We start from the raw sequence: 20,496 nt of genomic DNA on the forward strand, positions 1-20,496 counted from the left end.
ACTTATATTTCAATGTCTTAGAAGAATGCAATAACAAAAGTACTGCAAACATCTTAAGCGAGGCATTTCCTGACGTTTTGGTGTAACTTCTTTAGCTGGATAATAATAACCAAGGAAAGAAGTACTAATAAAAAGGTACACATAAGGCAGTATAACAGCTTTAGCATAATATGTATTTGCTTGGTAAAAGATTTTAGCAATTTTAATTCAATTTTTAGAAACAATATATTCCTGTACTCAAGCAAGCAATAACAATGCTATTGAAAAGGAAAGTTTAAAGAAAAGAATAAACAAAACCCAAGAAGAATGGAGTCTATTTATTTTATTTAATCTTGCGTTGTGTCATTAAAGCAAAGCATTCTATACATGTTATTTAGCTATTTACTGCCATTCTACACCCATTATTGACCTAATTGCAGAAAGACAAATGCTGGGACAAAATTGTTAAAATGAGAATATTGATAATGCTTCTCTGACTTTATCAAATGTTCATTTAAAAATAAGATACTCTTCATGGGTTTCTTTTTATTAACAGTCAATGGCTGAATTCACAGAACTTTGAGACAGCATGGAACACACAGCAAAATGCAATGCCGATAACAAGCAATGTCTCTTCTCTTCACTAAACATTCTGTAGAGGAAGAATATTATAGTAACAGCTGAGTTACAGATTAATCAAACATTTAAAGGTAAAAAAATCTGGCAAGTGATGGATGGTAACTTTTAGATACAAGATGATCCCATATTTATTTATGCAGGCAAAAATCCCTTCAGTGTCATAGCCATTAAGAACGTTATTATCTGAAAAACACTTGTATATTTCTTTTAAAATACCATGAGCCAGCTTTATAGCAGGTATCATGGTATGATGTCAAGTTAGATACAGGAAAGACCTGAAGAAAAACCCCATAAATCCAAGTACTTTTATCTGTTTCAAAGCCAAACAACATTGCAATGGCTTAAAAAGAAAAAAAAGACAATTTTTGTTTCATTTCTTAACAGTAGTTTCAACTGTGCAAAATCACAGTACTGTAGTATCTTTAAAACCGCTCCTGTGAGACATGGAAAAAACAGAGATGAAATGATAGTGAATCAGAATAGGAATTTTGCTGCAACAAAAAAATCTCAAACCACCACATTAAAATATTTTAATAAATCATCTTGTTCTACAGCTTCTAACAGATAAAACTGACTATCAGCTGTGGCACCTGTGAGAATAGCTGCTGGAAACCAGACAAAGTGGATCTATCTCTACATCAAAATCAATTTGACTAATCTTAATGTCTAATAGTTTCACTCAAATAGACTGATTTAAAACCAAAATTTGTAAGATTCCCAATCAGACTAAATAGTTCCTCCATCGTGGTTGTTTACTAGGTTGCTTGCTTCACTGTATCTGTATGAATGGATGAACAAAGAGTTCAGTGGTCTAAAGAGGTTTTCTCTCAACATGTATCCATTATTTCCCTCTTATCTTTTAAAAACAGGAAACATTTTCAAACAGTTCTGGAGCTGCAGACAGATTTCTTGACGAACTATTGCTATGCTAAATTGCAGAGATATACTTCAAACAAGTGTTATATGTGCCATACTTAGAATTTCCAGTCCAAGATATGTAGGTGTTGCACCCAAAGCAAAACAACACAGTTTTAACAGAGAATGAATATTCCTTGACAGTTTTGGAAACAGAACTAGAAAACCCAGACTTACAGATTCATTTTCACAATTCACACATTGAAAATTATTTTAAGGAATTTTTAAATGCTGTGGTACAATACAAAGAGCTCTTTAGAGTTTACTTGCTCCCAGTAGCACACTGCACTGAAAGAATGGGAGAATGCCACATAAAATAATTATTCTATGTAATACTCACACAAGTGGGCACCTCTGCTAGCTGCAGAAGTGCAGGCTCTCACCTCTTTGCAATTACGTAGCCCTGAAATTCTTTGGATATGGAATGTATTCAACTCAGTTTACTCAGTAAGAGATATTTGAAGTGGCAAACTCACATTATACTATGCTCCAAAACCTTCCAATAAAAAGTGTATGTGTTGATTATATATCCCAAGTCTGTTTAAAATTTCTTGTAATTTCAAAAAGTAAAACCGCCCAATATAACAAGTATTTAAATTGCAACAGATAGTTCTCCTCAAGAGAACTCATGAGAACATGTGCATTCAGCTGTCACTAAAAACAGTATTCGGTATTAACACTGTGTGTACAGTGAAATAACGTTTCCAAGTTGACAGTACTCACAGTGGAAAACATGAACACTTCTTTTAAGCAAATTCTGTGCTATAATGTTGCTGCTACTTCTTTTCCTAGTATTATTTTTCTGGAAAAATGGGTGAAGTTGAGAGCAAAAGAAAAGCACTAAAAAGACTTCTCAAAATTAATCACTAAATTTCATTTCTCAGTCACATGAAGGAAGCTCTTCTCTTTTTGTTCTAAGGAAATGCCTTTGCTAGCCTCTGGAAGAAGGTATTTTTCTCTGCAGTTTGAGAACAGAGAAAAGGAGAGATTCTCTGCTTGTAGAAAAAAAGGCTGGAGAATCAAATCCTGTTCCCTCTGTAGTCAGGGTAAATACTGCTAGCTACTACAGAGTTGGGCGGGGAGGAGGGCAGGATTTTCTCCTTAGCCCATCTAAACAACAGTTTCCTTCAGCCCTATCATTTAATTTTAAAGTGAATTTGTTTTATGCTGCAGACCAATAAGTACACTAGGAGCTTGATTGGTTGGTGCTTAATGAAATTGCTTCTGCTGACATTAGATACATTAGGATACTGATTAAAACACTTAATGATCCCTCTTGATTTTAAATTGCTAGCTTAGATTTGTGAGATGCCATCAAAGTCTCTTTTCTTTCCTTTCCTCCACCCTAATCCTGCTTCTCCTTGCCCTTTTTCTGTTCATGATCCTTAAAGGTTGTGGCTCATTGGCAACAACATGATCACAAGCCAAATGATAACACAATGTTGAACACTGCATTGTTTAAAATATGCCAGACCCCAGAATATAAACACTGAAAGACAATCATCTTTAAAATACAATTTCCTGGTTCAAAGCCCAAACTATTCTTAAACGTGGAAACACTGAGGATTATTAATACAAAGGGAAATCCAAAGTCAGAATAAACTTTGACTTTGAAAATATTTGCTGAAAAAAGATAATCCTGTAAATGTAAAAACAAGTATAAAAGCTTTACTTCTGAGCTTGAGTGTGGAAGACAGTGATACATTGCCAGATAATGGCACTGGAATGGCATTCCTATGACAACAAAGCCATTTTTCATGCTCTTATACAAAATTGCATACCATATCACCTTCCAGTAGGAAATGTGTATATCTTATGGGCAAAATGACAGCTTATCCTCAAATATTGTTAAACCTTAGAAATAGCAGGTTTGGAAAGTTTGCTTGAAAAGGGGGAAAACACAATAGCTGTAAAAAGTTCCATTTTCCTTGATAAATCTTATCAAGACGCTTGGGATGAAATTATACTTACCAAAAAAAAAAAAGTAAAATTGCTTATATACTAAAACCTACTGTGTCAGAAGCTTTTATGAAAAAAAGTGAATACACTTAATTTTATGCTTAGTACAAACTTTAAGACCACGGAAAATAATAAAGTAGGAGGTTTTGTACATTTTAGCACCATTATAAAGTTAGACTGGAATGCCGCTTCTGTCGCTGTGGTTGTACCTTGCAGCTGGTGTAGCTAATGTGAAGCACATTGACTTCAGTGATCTTTGAGAGAAGAATAACTGGATTTGCTGATCACAACAAATAATATGCTTTCTTTTTTTTAATCTTTTTTCCCCCTTTCTTTCTCTCCCTCCCCCTTCTTTTAAAATTACTTTTGAGCTTTTTCGGGCAGCCAGAGTGCATTTCTGTCAGCTAAATCCAAGTCCGAGTCCTTTTGGTCTCTGCATGGCTCGTATGGGCTCTGCTATCCCTTTGCCGTCTGGTCCAAGGCCCGTGCCAGGGGTCCAGCCCATACTCTGAAGCATTCTGTTTCCAATGTTGTTTTCTGGGATTGGTTGGGTGTTTTCACCTACAAACCCTGAGATTAAAGAAATACACAGCATTAATCAGCACTGCCTGCCATGTGGAGACGAGCAGGATAATCTCCCTTAAAGCTTTAAACCTTCTTATTCTCCTAATTCATCTAATAGGTTGCTAGAACAGGCTGTCTTTGCACATGTTGACCTCCTGACTGCATACAATTCTAAATAATACAGTCTCATTCTTTGCTTTATTTTTAACCTTTTTAAAGACTCACTCAGTTTTTAAGTATGACAAATATTGTCACAGATCTTTTATATCCCAATACAGCAAAAGAACGTGCATCACCTGAGCAAGTCTACCCATACATTGGCCAGATGATCTGAATTTCTTGCTCTATACAGTTACCAAGGTGAGGTATGACAGTAACATGACCACCTTTTAATTCTTAGCAATATTTTTCAATGATCAAGATCTCTTTCAATGAAGCACAATTAGCAATTTCTGATTAAATAATTATAGCTATTACAGAAACAGTTCAGACAAATGGCCTACAATTCTGAAATTCAGCTACATCTTTACTCAGTTTCTCCTTTATTGAAGATTGTAGGAGAGATTTGATACATCCACATTCACTTTTGGTGTTTTCAATGCCATGAATTTTTTCTCTCCATACCTTCAAGATCTCTGAGAAAAGCTGCATGTACACTGCAGAATGGATTGTCAGGATTGCTACTCTTAATGTAACTTTTATTTTCAGTAATAGATGATGTTTTTCCCTTAATGTATCATTAAAAAATCAGTGAAGTCAAGTCACAAAGCTGTTTTTTTTCCTTCATCAACCAAACTTTTCAAGCTAGTTTGGACACGGTATAAGGATAAGCCTTTTCATATGTAAGTCTTGCATGAGGGATAAGAATACTATTTATTTCCAGAATGTTCATTAAAACCTATCAAGTTACACCATACAAACAATTTTAAAAAGGGTTGAAGTTTTTGAATTTACACAAGCAGTTGCATGTAGGCAGCTGGATTTTGTTTTCACCTTTGTTCAACTCCTGCCTCCCCACAACAGAACCAAAAAAACCCCTCCCATCACGTGTCCAGCTTCAAATATTATCTGTTTAACCTTCTACCTATTTATTCTGACCTGCTGCTTTTGGAAAAATACTGTAGAAGGAGAATAGTGTTGTGTTTTTGGAGACTACATTGTCTTCAATCAAGAATTTACCACTGGCAAGCAGCTGGATCATCATTCTATTAACTTAAACAAAAACATAAGAAAAGTTGAACATGTGCTTTTGAAAAGTCTCATTTATCATGCACACACACACACACACAAAGCACCACAGTGGAAACTGTATGTACAGACAGAAGTTCAAAATGAGAGATGCACATAAAAAAACCTCATGTTGGTAGTGATGATGAATTTACCCACTCCAGCACTACCCACTATAGATCTGTTCACATTCAGTAAAATGCTGGCTACATGAAAGGTAGACCGCTTTCTAGTATCTCAGTTCCTGAGTCAAAGGAAAAGGGAAACGCATCGAGAAAAGGCATCTTTTAATACTGGTTTGAAGCTATGCTTAATGCTAGGCTTAAAATAAAGGCTTTTAAGTCTGCAGCCTCCAGTCCCCGAGAGGGTTCCTCTTGAACTGACCAGCACAAAATTCAATGTCCAAGGTTTCCTTTCTTTTCAGGCTCCCATAGGAAAAAGCAATTTTGATACAGACGAGTCCCTGACACTGTCTGGCATACACAACGTAGGCTTTGCAACCTTCTTGGTTATACTTTCAGGCTCAAAAAAAAGGAAAGAAAAAAAAGCTACAGTTCAACTGTTCAAAAACTTGTGGTAAATCTCACAGGTAAAATCCTAGAAGTGTATTTTGGTCCATTTTTCACAAGCAATAATAAGAAATGGAGCATCATTCCAATGAACATCTGTGGGACAATTAAACAGGAAGAAAGATGCAACAGATGTGTCAAGAAGCAAAGAGTAAATAGTATATTTCAAGACATCTAAGAACTGGAAATATTAAACCACTCATAATGCTGCTTAGGCAAAGACAGGAATGGTGCTGGCATGACATGCAAAGCATAGTTTGAGACAATATAAACAGCATTTTTTTAGTGTGTTTGGAGGAAAATCCCACAGATCTTTTCTTGTAACAGATGTACCTCTCTATATGAATTCTCAAGACAGCCAGAACAACCTCACAAAATAAGATATAGGAAAGTAAAATCTGTACCCTGATGTGTTACTTGATAAATTGATGTTTCTATTTTTGATACTTTTTGAAGTAGATGACAGGATAATTGGAATGCTTTTTGTTCTTAAAGACATATAATACTTACAGAAAGTATATTATAACTATTTTTCCCTTCACTGTACATGCTATTCTGTCTCCTGTCAGAAAACTGAAACATCTCAACAATTCTGTTTTATTCTTATGTATCATCAGATTAAAAAAAGGGAAAAAAAAGCAGAAATCACCATAAACTTGGCTTCACAACTCACTTTTGGGCAATCAAACACCATACACAGTTCAAAGGATAATGTGTTTGGGGGCTTCATACTGCAGCAAGAATAAGGAAAAAAATCTCACCCAACTTGCCTATATTACTAATTGACTAATTACTCCTTTCTGCAAATGGACAGCTTTTAATTGTGAAAACCATTTAATATATGCAGGCTATGCTTTTGCACTATGGTCAGTTTTTATATAAATACCATCTTTGTCTTTAATATTCTTGCAACTTTCACCAATCATTTAAAAAATTTGTGTATGATGCTACGTATTTGAATCAGAAGAATACAGGTAGTGGTATTGTCCCCTTTCTCCATTCCACAACCGATCAGCAATCAGAAAAAAAATAAATCTGCATTGCTGATTGACTGCATTACGGGAGAGAGCTCTTAAAAATCATGGTTTGCTGTGTGCTATTCCCCTGACCCCCATTCCTGTGCTTTGGGCTTTTATTTTCTAATTAAGAGCAGTAATTGTCCTTGCAATATTCATCTTCAAGTTCAGTTTTTAATTCATGCCTATGGCACTTCTTGGACTAGCCAGTAGGGCCTGTTAGAGAGAATGGTCCAACCACATTGGCCTTGAAAACAGTTGTACTACCTCTGGGACGTGTTCAGTCTCGACCCACCCAGGAGCTAGAGCAAAATCAACCCATTGCACTGTCCTACAAAAAAAAACCCAAAACCCTGATGTAAAAACCACATTAAGAAAAAAGAGCATGGATATATTTTTTGAAGTTTATTGCTGTATGAGGATTTGTGTATGGGTGTCATGGTTTAGGCCCAGCCAGGAACAAAGAACCACAATCAGCCACTTGCTGATTCCTCTCCCTCTCAGTGGAATGGGGAAGAGAAAAGTAACCAAAGGCCTTTTGTTACCCCCTAAGGATAGGAAGGGATCACTCACTACTTACAGTCCTGGGCAAAACATACAAGAGTACTTGACTTGGGGAAGAAAACAGAATTCATTTATTCTGCCACCAATTAAAACCTTAACAAACAGAAAACAACATAGAGTGGGATGATGGGTAAGAGTATGACCAGACCTTTCCCCCCACCCCTCCCCTCTTCCCAGGCTCAGGCACCTGATCCTGATGTTTTTATCTCCTCCTCCCATGAACAGCTCAGAGAGGCAGGGAATGAGGGTTTCAGTCAGTTTTTGCTTGATGTCTCCTGCTGCTTGTCTCTCCTCAAGGCAGATGGATTCCTCATCAGTCCTCCCTGCTCCAGCACAGGGTACCTCACACACCCAGCAGCCCTGTACGGGCCACTCTGACTTGTCTTCATCCTGAGGGCGGCAGCTCCTCTCCATCTCTCGTGTGGGTCTCTGTGGCCCACAGGCTCTCCAGCATGGCCTGTGCCATGGCCGCCTCCTCACATAATCTCCTATCTGTCCAGGTGCACTCACCGGGAGCTGCGGGTGGCTCTCAGTCCTGTCATTGCCCTCCATGGGTTGCAGGTGCACAGCCTGCATTCTTGCCACAGGCTTCAGAGGGGTCTCCAATCTGGCACTCCTCCTTCCTTCTTTCCTCCTTCTCTGACTGTAGGATCTGCATTGTCACCTCCATCTTGAACTCCTCCTCCACCTCCTACACACTGTAGATTTCCCTTAAATAATGATCACAGAGGCATCAGAGTGGCCTGGCTGGGCTGGAGGTGGGTTCGCCTCAAAGCCAGGGGATATTCCAAGAAGTGCTTACTGGGAACAGCACTGCAGTTCCCTGCCTGTTACCAAGCAAAAGTGGCTCCACACAAACCCAGCACAGTGGGGTTTCAGGGGCTATGAGGAAGTCTCTGCACTAATAATTTGGAGGAATCTCCTCTGCAGAGCCTTTTCTTTCTACAGAATGAAGAAGTTTTTAGCAACTGTAGCAACTTGTTTCCAGATCTACCAAATGAGTAGTCTGGAGGTAGAAGTGGCTGCCATTACACAACTGAGAAGCAAATACTGAGGAACAGTAACTTGCTTGAAAAGATGGTACTGTAAAATACTCTCACTTATGTTCATTTTCTTTTCATTGCTGTCAACTGAAATTAAAAAAGAAGCCAATCCTCAAACCTTCGTGTGTATGAGCAGATATATTTCAAGGTCTACACATATTATGCATATAACCTTACATACACAGAGTATGGGACCTATAAGTAGAGAAAGAAGCAGAACTGGGAAGGAGAAAACAAAAAACTCATCACATTTGTTTAATTTTGGTATTATATTTATGATGGCATTAAAGGCAGGTTTCAATGAAAAATAAAGGTACGTAATTTTTTGTTAACAGCTGTTGAGACAGGTATGTCCTGGTTAAATAGCACACTAGCATTCAGTGCCATACCCTTGATTTTACAGTGATTGCCATGAATTAATTTAATTCCATCTGTAAGCTAAAATCAGATCAGAGGTCTAATGCTGCTGCAGGCTCCACATCTGTTTAATCATTTTTGGATACAACAGCTTGCAAAAGTTCAGGTTTTAAATTTGCTTCATATTTAAGGAACAATGTTACATCAATGTACATCATCTTCAGAAAGAAACAAATGAGCCTATGCAGAGTTTTGATCTGACAGGTCCATTTTGTTTGCAAAATGCTTCTAAAAAAATTAAAAGCTCACCGAGTTATAATTTATTCTAGAATAACACAGGAACCATGACCCCATAAACCACTATTGTGACAATATTTATTTGTATGGTCCAATTGCTGGATAAGACTAACATCAAGCACGTTTGTTTTACATTAGAGTGAATAAAATCAGAATACAGCCAGGTTCAATCTCTTAAATAACCCTTATTTAAGAAAATGTGGTTTGTTTTTCTTTTTATTATTTTTCCTTTTTTCCCCCTCCCAGTTGGAAGAAACAAACGAAGGCATACTGAAGTAATTTAATCTCTGGGCACCAAACTATTTTTGATGTTAAGAAAATGGGTTTTTAAGCAGTTCTGAGAAAATGACACTGTACACAAATATAGTCTTGGCCTTTCATCTTTCTTTTATATGATTAAGACTTGTGAGCAGAACAGCAATGCCTTTGCAGAGCATACCACAACTATTATTTCCTCTTCTATTGCTCCCAGCAGCCTTAAATCCTTTAAATCCTTTCCTAGAAGGATCTCTTTTTGCTTGGGTAATTTTTGCAATACATGGCCCGCTAACCCTTACCCCCTACCCTAGATCTCACTTATGTCTATCACAGCAGAGTCAGTCTTTCTACCTCAAATCTTCCAAGGAGCATTGTGGATGGTAATTCACTTGCATAATTGGCTCAAGAGATGAAAATCTTGTATCTGCCTCTCTTAGCCACTAATCTATCCAGCTGACTGCAAGCCTAATTGGCAGCTTGTTTAGTAATTTGGCTCCTAAAGTGTTGTATTGATGTTGGATAAACAGCCAATGGAAAGCAAAACGATACATGCTGCTTCACTTTAAAAGCTAGTGCACTTTCCCTCTCATTTTTCTGAAAGCATTTAATATTCCAACTATTCTTTTTCTTTTCTGACTAGATAGATGAGTTCAGAACAGTAGAGTCTGATCCTGATACAGAATTTCGCAAAGAATGAAATCAGAACAATACATTGCTGTAGTGTATCTTTTTATGCCACCTATCTCTAGTGAAATGGGAATCCAACTATCTAGATGTTTATATTCTTAAAATTGTTTTGGATAATGGTGCAGTCAGCATCATGAGCATAGCTGACAGCTATAATATGATTTTTAAAATCAGTACCTGCAGTGGTTTTCAAAATTAAATGTACTATGGCTGTATAGCATAAAAAAATCTAGTTATGAAACCATTGTATTATTTAGCTAAGTATTTGAGGTTGCATTTTTGTACCAGACTTTTATACATCCCTCACACTGAGCTATCTATGATTGTCTAAAGAATAACCTTAGAATGATTACAGTACAGGTGAGTCTGCTTGCACTGTATTTTATTCTAGCTAGCAGAGAGATAAAAATAGCAAAGGTAACAGAGCTATAACTTCAGTAGGTGTTGGAGAAGTCCATATTTACCCAGCATCCACGGCAGAGCTTTGTTAATGTCCATACTTCCACAGTTTCATTTCTACTGCCCTATTGCAAGGGGTATGAAAGGAATTGTCACATGATTGCAGTGTGGGTAAATGCACTTTTTGAAGCGTAGACCCTAGATTTAAATCCATTTTCAACTTTCCTGGATATATAAACATAAATTCACATATTGATGAAAATTGAGACACTGAACTTTAGGCTCAATTGGTCATCCAGTATCACAGATCACCTGGAAATGGCCGTACAGTCTTTACTTCTACTAAAATTGGTTGGGAAGAGTTGGAATTATTAGCTTCCCATTTATCCCTCTGTAAGGAAGAATCTTTCAAATATCCAAGACTGTCTTTTTACTTGAGTCCAAAAGAATGACAGAAAGTCACTGGACTGCATTTTTGAAGAATCCTCACTGGGGTCCATTCCAAGGTTCTGCTCAAACTCCTCAAAACCTGGCAACCTTGCCCCCTTCTGATAACCATTCCCTGACTTTTACAAAAAGACGTGTAACCTTACACTGAAAGCCACAGGGAAAGGATCTGAAACATGGTAATTCTCTCAAAACAAACAACATGGTTACTGCTAATTTTAGCAATGGATTGAGAATTAAGCAGGTATTAGGCCTATTCACATTACAGTAGCTCCACCTGACCCTAACTCATTGGGATGGATTGCCAGGATAATGGAGGTTCTACTTCTATTGACTACTTGGTTGGAGTATTATCTTCTGTCAAATTATTTTAAAAATTAAGATTAATTCACTAAAAATAAAAAATATATCTGCAGATTTTTTACTACAGGTTAAATAACCATGTGCCTATTTATTTATGCAAACAATGCTCACTGTGATTCCTCTACCAGTAGTGAAAACATCAGAATGTAAATCTTAGTTTTACTTTAGCATTGGAAGTGTCAGTATTAAGGCTAAAAGGTAAACTTCTCTTACAATCAATAAATCAAAGTTTCCTCTCATTTTAGTGGAAATCAAAAGCAATATTTTTTTGTTATAAAACACAAAATATAACAGCTATCTGTGGCAGCTGTTATCAGAAAGTTTTCTACCAATTTGCAAAGCTTTAATAGAAAGACAGAAAATAGAAATCCAAACTACTCTACTGTAAACCTGATCAATTAATTTTACATTATCACATTATGAAAATATTTTTTCATATCTTAAACAGTTATTTTTATTCCTCTGAAGTGGAAAAAACCTTCTGCATAAAGCTATCAGGTTTATGCAAAGGCCTCCTTCCTTATTCAAAAGCCTCACAGCAGTGCTCTCTGGTCCCTCAGGAGAAAGAAAAAAATAGTCTCCATCAATTGAGAGGTTGTGGACAGCTGGGATAAAAAGTTATATTGACTGAAGAAAAAACACATGTATTTCCTCCTTGCACATTTTAACTCCCAGACCTTCTCTGGCTACTAAAGAGTACTCTGGTACTAAAAGCCCTTTAGTATTACCAACATAAAGCAGATGGACAGAAATATCAAGTATGGCTTTCATTGGTTCAGTTCTAGGAAAAACACATGCATTGGCCCATTTGGAAAAGATCTAACAAACTGAATCCAAAATGAATGTGGCTCCTCTCTGTGGGAGCGCATTACTATGGTATCAGGTGGAGAACAAGCAGAATACATAACTGACCTGGAGGATGAGTTTCTCTACTGACACCTCCATGTCCTGTTAAGCTGTTCCTTAGGCATGCAACTATCTAATGAAAAATATCCTCCAGAACTTGAAAAAATGCCTGGTGAAGCTTTTTTTGAGCAGAAATTTCTTAGAAGGATGCTCCCATTGGCAATATTATCTGTTAAGCTGGTTTATGATTCTTGAAAGTAACATCCAAAGAAATCTATAGAGTCATAAAATATCTCAAGCTGTAAAGGACCTATAACAATCATTGAGTCCAATTCCCAATGGAGGCAATTTTTATGTTTTCCACAACCCCAAAAAACTACCTTGAGAAAAACTCCCAGAATAATTTTGGAAATTATTTTTGAACCTTCCATAATCCAGAAGACAACAATAGTTACAAAAGATAGGGACATTCTCCTTTTATCAACCTGAAGGTTTCTTCTTGACTCTATATTGTCTGTGTGTAGAGCCTGAAGAATATTTTCTTCCCTCTAGATCACAAAAATTCTGTCAGTAATTCTCGGTGTGAGCTTAGTTCTTGTTACATTGTGGATCTTCTGAAGTTTGTTACTGAACTCTCCTTATTACTCCGGTGTTTACATGTAAGGGGTCTCACCTGAACCAATGACCTCAAGCTCAACGTGAAGTCTTTTGCTCTGAAGGGACAGCAGTTTTTGATTCTGGATGGTACTCTGTGATCTTTTAATTTTTTAACTGGTTTAGCGAGACAATATCGTAGGACAAACAAAGAAAGAGAAAGGAATCCCCAAAATTTAATCTGGTGCAGAATCCAACCAAAATAGAGTATCCATGGGTGAAATAATCAAGCAGATACGGTGTGTACACTGGAAAGTACTAAGGATAAGAAATGGCATGAAACAACAAGGGAAAGTGTACACAAAAGTCTACACTTTCTCTGCCACTCTCTTACTAAGTTGACCTTCACCACAAACTTAGCCTCAGCCACCTCTGTTATCACAGTGTAATCACAGTCTTTTTTCAAATCATCATTTTGGTGCTGCAGATATTCAGGTCTGATTTTTAATCACTGACATATTAAGCATCAGCAAAATAGTTTGCTTAGCTGTTCCATTGGCAATTTTTAAAAAGGAATGAAAACATGTACCCTTTTGATTACCTTGTTAAAGTGAGTCATGATGGCATTATAGCAGTGCTCAGTATTTCTGCTGTAATTAAGAATCTGTCATATTTTTCATTAAAACACATTCTTTAAAATGAGACTTTTAACTTGGTCATTTCAATCAGTACCAGCCTGAAGTGTAGCATGCAACATGCCAACTAGATAAAGAAAATTACATCTGAAATTTGCTTTTGCAAAATGTGTTAGTTAAAGTGCCCAGAACATATACAGTATTTTATATGCACACCCTATGTAATTTAAGTACAAAATACCCTTCTTTTTTTAAAATTAGTTTTGCAGGTTTTCAACATTGCTCCAAACTGCAGACCGTGCTACCTAAAACATCAGAGCAAAAAGATTGTTTTCAAATAGAAACAATTGGCTCTTTACAGGGCAAACAAGTAAAACTTAACTATTTTTGTTCTGAAACAATCTTTCTACATTCTGTAAATTAATAACACTCTGCAGATGTGAAGTAGTATTTGATGATTTTTTTCTAATATTGAAGATTTAGAGGTTTCTTATTAAAAAATAAATCAAATAATCTAAAAGGTCTGGGAATTTAACAGGAGCTGACTGAGAAAAAATGCTTGTATAGAAGAAGACAGAGTCAATAGGAAATGAACTGACTTAAATGTATATTCAGTGTATGAACATGGCATTTAAACTTCTGTAGCATCTACTGGTTTAATATGAGAATTAAAATAGGCGATCCAAGACTGAAATTAGTGTAAACATTCCCAAAGCATATATTCTTTCTCTTAAATAGAAATTCTTTTTCGTGCTTGTTGCTGTTTTGTTACTAGTTTCATTAACATTGGACTCAATTTTGGTAGAGCTATTTCCATGATATTCTACAAGTTTCTCTAAAAGGTTTTTATACAAACTCGAGGGCACTTTAAAACTGCAATGACATATGTCAGGATGACACATGAAATTGTTCTACTGCTCAGGTAGTCAGAGAGGGCATAAAGTCACTGATAATGACCTGGTCCCAAACTTTTCTGGAATCACTGCAATCATAGAAGCACAGATTCTTAAGGGTTGGAAGGGACCTTGAAAGACCATGGAAGAAGCTGTGCAAAAAAGTATATATAATGCACAACACCTAATTCTTAAAAGAACACATAGGAAGTAAACAATTTTAAAAAACTAAATATCAAGGTTCAGTAATACATAGATCATGCTATACCAAGCATCCATAAACCAAAAAAATCGTTTCTTTGTGAAAAATCAGTAGAATAAGATATCCCGTCTCAGTACTGTCACCTCCTAATAATCCATGCCTATATTATCTGCCATTTTCTTCATTGCTTTTCAATACATCTTTTCTTCACCTTTAGAAATGACATTTTTGAAACTATAAAATTCTCTGTGCTGCTCAAACTTTCTTGCTTCATTAGTTTCTCACTGCTGTACAAGTAACTCTACATCCTTTGTAACTAATATACACAAACCTATTGGTATGTGACTTTGACTCCAGTCTGAGAACAGGCTATAAATTTAGAAATCAATATCTAACTCTATCAATATTCATTTTACTTTTTCAATACAAAATACAAAGGTGAAAGAGCAGTAAATAAGCTGGAGTACTGAAATAAATTGGGTGTTCTTGTCACAATTAATAAATGTTTAAGCAATAACATTGCTTGCTACAGAAGTCTATGGCTTTGTAAGGTGTCTGAAAGTAGCAGGTGCTACCCTTGTGAGACTCAAAAAATGACAGGACGTGTTTCGATACTTCATTAGGATCATCAGTCTTTCTCTTCAGTGTTACTGAACCTAAATATATAAATGATCATTTTCACCACAGTGCATTGTACTATAATAATTTATTGTAGCTCCAATGCACTTTTTTCAAAAAATGTAGACAAGAATTCTGAAAATACTTTTTGCAATGCATTGGCTGATATTAGGTGAAACTATAAGTCGCAGCACATATAGCTCAAGAAAACATTTCCAGTTAATGACTCATTAACAAAGAAAAATTTGTTTCAGGTTTCATTATGATGTTAAATATGGATAACTACCAGCAAAAAGCCTTCTTCCCCTTCCCCTTCCCCTTCCCCTCCCCTTCCCTTCCCTTCCCTTCCCTTCCCTTCCCTTCCCTTCCCTTCCCTTCCCTTCCCTTCCCTTCCCTTCCCTTCCCTTCCCTTCCCTTCCCTTCCCTTCCCTTCCCTTCCCTTCCCTTCCCTTCCCTTCCCTTCCCTTCCCTTCCCTTCCCTTCCCTTCCCTCCCCTTCCCCTTCCCTTTCCCTTTCCCCTCTTTCTTTCTTTCAAGAAATTTACAAATTCTTCTACATAAAATCTAATACTTCTGTTCCTATATCTCAGATATCTCAAACTACTGCAAGAAAAATAATTAAATAGTGATCTTTCATTTTAATTCAAATTTCCAACTCTCTCTGCATTCTGGTAGGAGACTATTTCTTTAATAAAATTGTATTAAATACTGCCAAAAGCAAACAAACAAGGTCCATGATGGTTAAACAATAATTTAGCTGTAGGAAGGCTAACCTTTGAGGAAACAGTACTAATTTATAAAATGATATTTATATAATTTATAAAATGTATAAAATTACCTACACATACGTATAAATTTATTCAAAGTTTACTAAGTTTATATTTGCTTAAAGATTTACCATGTTGAAATGCAGAAAAAAACCCTTTTATATGACTATAGAAAAAATTCTAAGTCTTCCTGCCTAGAACAAAATTGAAAAGATTACCTTGAACTTGAAACAAAAAAAACCCCACTGCATTAGCTAAAAGGCCTCTCATATGATCCTTTTATCCACGATTATTCTCTCTCTCCATGTAAAGGCAAATTTGGGGAGCCAAATATCTCTAAAAATATGAATATATAGGTAGATAACACTGAATGACCACATATTTGCCTTAGTATCAAAATATTGGCTTTGCAAAGTTATACAAAGGAGCCAGCTTGTAAAATAAAATACTGAATGTTGAAAGTCCAAGGTAAAATGTGTAATGAAATTAATTTCATCATACTCTCTCAGTACAAAATTACATCCTCTAGTACTTGAAAGTTGTGAAGTTAAAATAACCTTGTAGAAATAATTATATTATTCTCTCTTCAGCCATTAAGTATTTTCCTTTCTCACTTCACATATGTTCAGAGTCTTAGAAGCTGACCCATATAGTCTCTTTTTCCATACTGCTGTCACTAAGGTGCTTTTATAACATTTTTAATATTATTCTTGGTCTATTTCTTCCACTGAGGTTTTAAACAATGAAGTTTCAAGAGGGAGAATTCAGTTGGAATACAAATACTGAGCTTCTCTTAAGACACCTATTTAAAATACATTTGAAGAACTATATGTTTCGCATATGTTGTAATTGATATATGATTAGGACATGCAATCCAGATTTCTATAGTAGCAATAGATAAAAAGCATCACACAGGCACACACACACACAATCTAATTCCTCCAGTATGCACATATGTAATTAATACAATGAACTGATGAGAGTCCTACAAATCACTGCAAAGTACTGAAAAAGTCATTTCACAGCTGTGACATCAGCAAAATGCATCCAATGGATGTGACCTCGCATCTGTAAAAATCTTTCGGAAATGTGCTTGCAAGTGCTTCCTATTTAATCTGCAGACTAATTTTAAAGCTTTGTTTCACAGCCTTCTCTCCACATTTTCAATTGTTTGCCCAAGAATTCATATTATAACTCCATTGTGCAAGGTATTTATAATATTCATATGCATTTCTCACAGAAAATATCTCATGTCTTCTACCTTGCAATGCGTGAACAGACATAGGCAGTAGCCTTTACTGTCTACAATTCTCAGTATATAAAAAAAAGGAGTTATTATCTTTAAAGAAGTATCATGCTACAAGACAACTAGAAATTTGAAATGTTTGAGGGAGGACTAAGAGGGTCTATCTGTTTCTTAATGTTTATTAATAAATAAGGATAGGACATATCTGAAGTTTTATGGGAAGTTACTGAATTTATCAAGCATTTCCCTGGGTCACTGACCTATTGCTTTGTATTTAGAGATTTAACATCTTGTGTTTTGTGCTCTGTCCTGGGGAAATTGGTTACCTGTGGGTCCTGGCAGGGGAGCAGCTTTCCTTCTCCGTTTGATGTCTCCCATGCACAGTGATCCTAAATGTACACTGGTTTGCCTGCAAGTAATTATAGGAGAAAACTATTAACAAAAAAACTGCCACACAAATATACAGCTTATATAATCTAAATCTATATCAAAACACTTTCAACCAAGTTGAAGCTGCACAGTCAAGCCACCAATCTTGTTTATACCGAAGCATAATTATGTTTGTTGACAAGCACTCAGTATCTAAATGCAGCATCATAAATTGTTACTGGAATGAATAATATAAAGGGAATGTTTTTTAATTTTCAAAACTGGCAATCTGTCTAGCTGAACATAAAACAAAACCAGCGTTGCTCCTGACAGGAAAATAGCTAAGATTAATTATCTAAAGAGATCGCAATACTGTTGGTAGGTTATCAATTGGCTAGTAACGCCTGACTGTCAGAACAACATTTATTACATGAAAAGCATTATCAACTTTTTTTTTAAGGTAAGATGAAGAATGAATAACAAAACACAAAACAGTGAACTCTTCAAAGGTGCATGAAATAAATCTGTAGCACAGTAATTTGTCCTTTTCTAATTCACTGGTAAGTTGTGAGAATGATAACACAGAAGTAACTGGTATACTCATTAAACAATCATGAGCTTATGCTTGGAGACTGGAAAATTGGTGGAGCTGTAGAGGATGGCAAACAAGCAAATCTTATTTCAGTAAAGCCAACTATTAGAAGTCTGCTAGCACAGAAAAGGGTAAATTAGGAATTTCTAGATATTGAATTTTGAAATATAATCTTAAAGGACAATTATAGATTTCATTTTTCTTAATGTACAGTGCCTGTAGATTGGAGAATATGTAGTTGGCATTATTTTGGGAAGAACTAGAAGACAAGAAAATGCAGTAATTTCTAAACTCCACAATTCTAATATGTCTCTAGAAATGTTACTGAGAAATGTGACTCTTACTACAGAAATGCAGTGAATTTTGATAAAATTACAAGCTAAGAATTACATCTGACAGTCTACTGTAGCACAATAACACTGTCTCTCTCATGGGCTCAGGTTTCACTGTGGATACATAACTTACCCTTTACTGCATTTATAAACTTTTTAAAGCTGTGCTGCTTCTAAATGAATAACAAATGGTCACATTATGTTAAGCGATCTCGGTTCTGTTAAATAATGTAAAAGAGTGACAACAACACCTTGATGAAAAAGATGACAATGTATAATCCTCTACATAATTATGCTGAAAAGTTAATTAACAAACACAACAGTGCTTTTATTTAAATAGTAAATATTCCAAGAAATTTAAGTTTCACACAGAAGTGCACTGATGCACTTCACCTATTGAAGTCTTACTTCAATATTTATTTTTCTTTGTTTTATACCAGACGTTTTCCTTGCGATTCTTTCAAGTTGAAATTGCATACTATTCTAACATCCAGAAACTGAACAGAGTTGAACTAGTATATTAACAGTTCAATTCCAAGTTTAGAAAAAAATTAAGATGTGTAACCTTTTCATAACTGATTGCAAAATAAACAGAATTAAAATACAATATGGGGAAACAATTATTAAAGAAAAAGTATTTAAGAGAAGTTTAACCATCAGTAGATCAATATTTAACATATACAGTAAACATACAGAATAAGTTGTGTGGTAAATTATACATTAAATAGCTTGCAACTATTCATTTTCTGAATGAAAAATGGAGAAGGTATCCAGAAATACAAATAGGATGAAAGATAAAAATTAATAAAGTCAGGCAATTGAACCTGAAGACCCAAGCCACAGCAGTAACAGCTAGCAGCATTTGAGTTATTTTACCCAGAATTGATTATGTGCTACACTACATTGAGATATCTAGATTATTGATCTGTATGATTATGGTACTGGAGTCTCCCCACTTTTCCTTCAGGCACACCGAATGGAGTTGCAACAAATAACACTAAGTAAGGACCACTTTGTTATTGTTGTCACCCTTCATGTAGAACATAGCAGTTACTTTTTAATTTAAAATCAATGAATGTCTGAAAGGCAGCATTGTTCCTTCAGCATAAATGAATCATTCGCCTTTGCTGAGCACAACAACCCGATCACAAGCCAAGGTGAGAGTGGGTATATCTTTGTTGTCATCGAAGATTCTGTATGCCACAAATAAACAACAATATGCTAGAGGACCAATTAAGCTTTGTCAAGCCTGGTCCTATAGCCACTAACATTAAACATTACGCTAACTTGCAATTCTATAGTGGCATTTGCTTTTGTGTGGTCTTAACGTTTGATATGCACTGTCAGCGTAGATCATAGTAAAACAAAAAGCATTTTCCATTTATTTAAGAGGAAGAGACAAGAACTATCACTGCTCTGGAAGTGGCAGACTAGACAAAAGGAAGTAGCATTCCGAAGCTGCACAGTACATTTTAAAATGCTTGTAATGGGGTATTATAAAGTAGAGAGAACTCTGACCCTCAATCAGGCTAAGTTCAGCATTATGTTTCTTAGCATTAAATCAGAAGAGCCCGGATTACAGAAAAGAAGAAAGCTATTTGCCTGACTTCTCTCTACTTACCCCCAGCTTGCTTCCAGCTATCATTTATAAATAGTGCTCTGGAGGGAAGATAGGCATTTTATTAGGGAAAAAATAAAACTTGTTAAGACCACCTTGCCTGAAAACTTGGCTTTTGACGTGCTGGTGACAGGGACTGGAGCAAGCAGTGTCAAATGGAATAATTTTTAAGGAAAGACAACAGGAACTTGTCGCCTCATTGTACGCATTTACAAATAGAGGCTTTTCAGAGTATTAGGCCTAGTTAAAGCTGCCCTCTGGATAAAAAGTGTTCCCAAGCAGCCTCAGACAAGCTTGGGAGACAAACAGATGTGACTATGGTCCCTGGCGTTTGGCAAGAACACTCACTGTCAATAAGAAAAATATGAGCATGGACAGGGCATCAGCTGCACCACGGCCAAACAGGCCTGCAAGTGTCATAGCAGCGGCAAAGTTGTGGCAGAGGGAAATAAGAGGGCTGCAAAAGCCAGGCTGGTGTGAACTTACACTAGCATGCCAAGAA

The 20,496-nt window shown here is 36.1% G+C and overlaps 1 protein-coding gene across 1 annotated transcript in view; it reads right to left on the bottom strand.

Moving 5' to 3' along the window:
- Positions 1–314: 314 nt before the first annotated feature.
- GPATCH2 (G-patch domain containing 2) overlaps positions 315–20,496 on the bottom strand; it is a 127,918-nt gene continuing 107,736 nt past the window's right edge. The window contains exons 9-10 of the mRNA XM_061991443.1: positions 17,410–17,492; positions 315–4,062 (exon numbers count right to left, since the gene is read on the bottom strand). Of these exons, the coding sequence (XP_061847427.1) occupies positions 3,893–4,062; positions 17,410–17,492 (253 nt within the window). The 3' untranslated portion in view covers positions 315–3,892. The remainder of the gene's footprint in view (positions 4,063–17,409; positions 17,493–20,496) is intronic.

The sequence above is a fragment of the Colius striatus genome, chromosome 2 (assembly GCF_028858725.1).
Source record: "Colius striatus isolate bColStr4 chromosome 2, bColStr4.1.hap1, whole genome shotgun sequence".
In the NCBI taxonomy this organism is placed as follows: domain Eukaryota; kingdom Metazoa; phylum Chordata; class Aves; order Coliiformes; family Coliidae; genus Colius; species Colius striatus.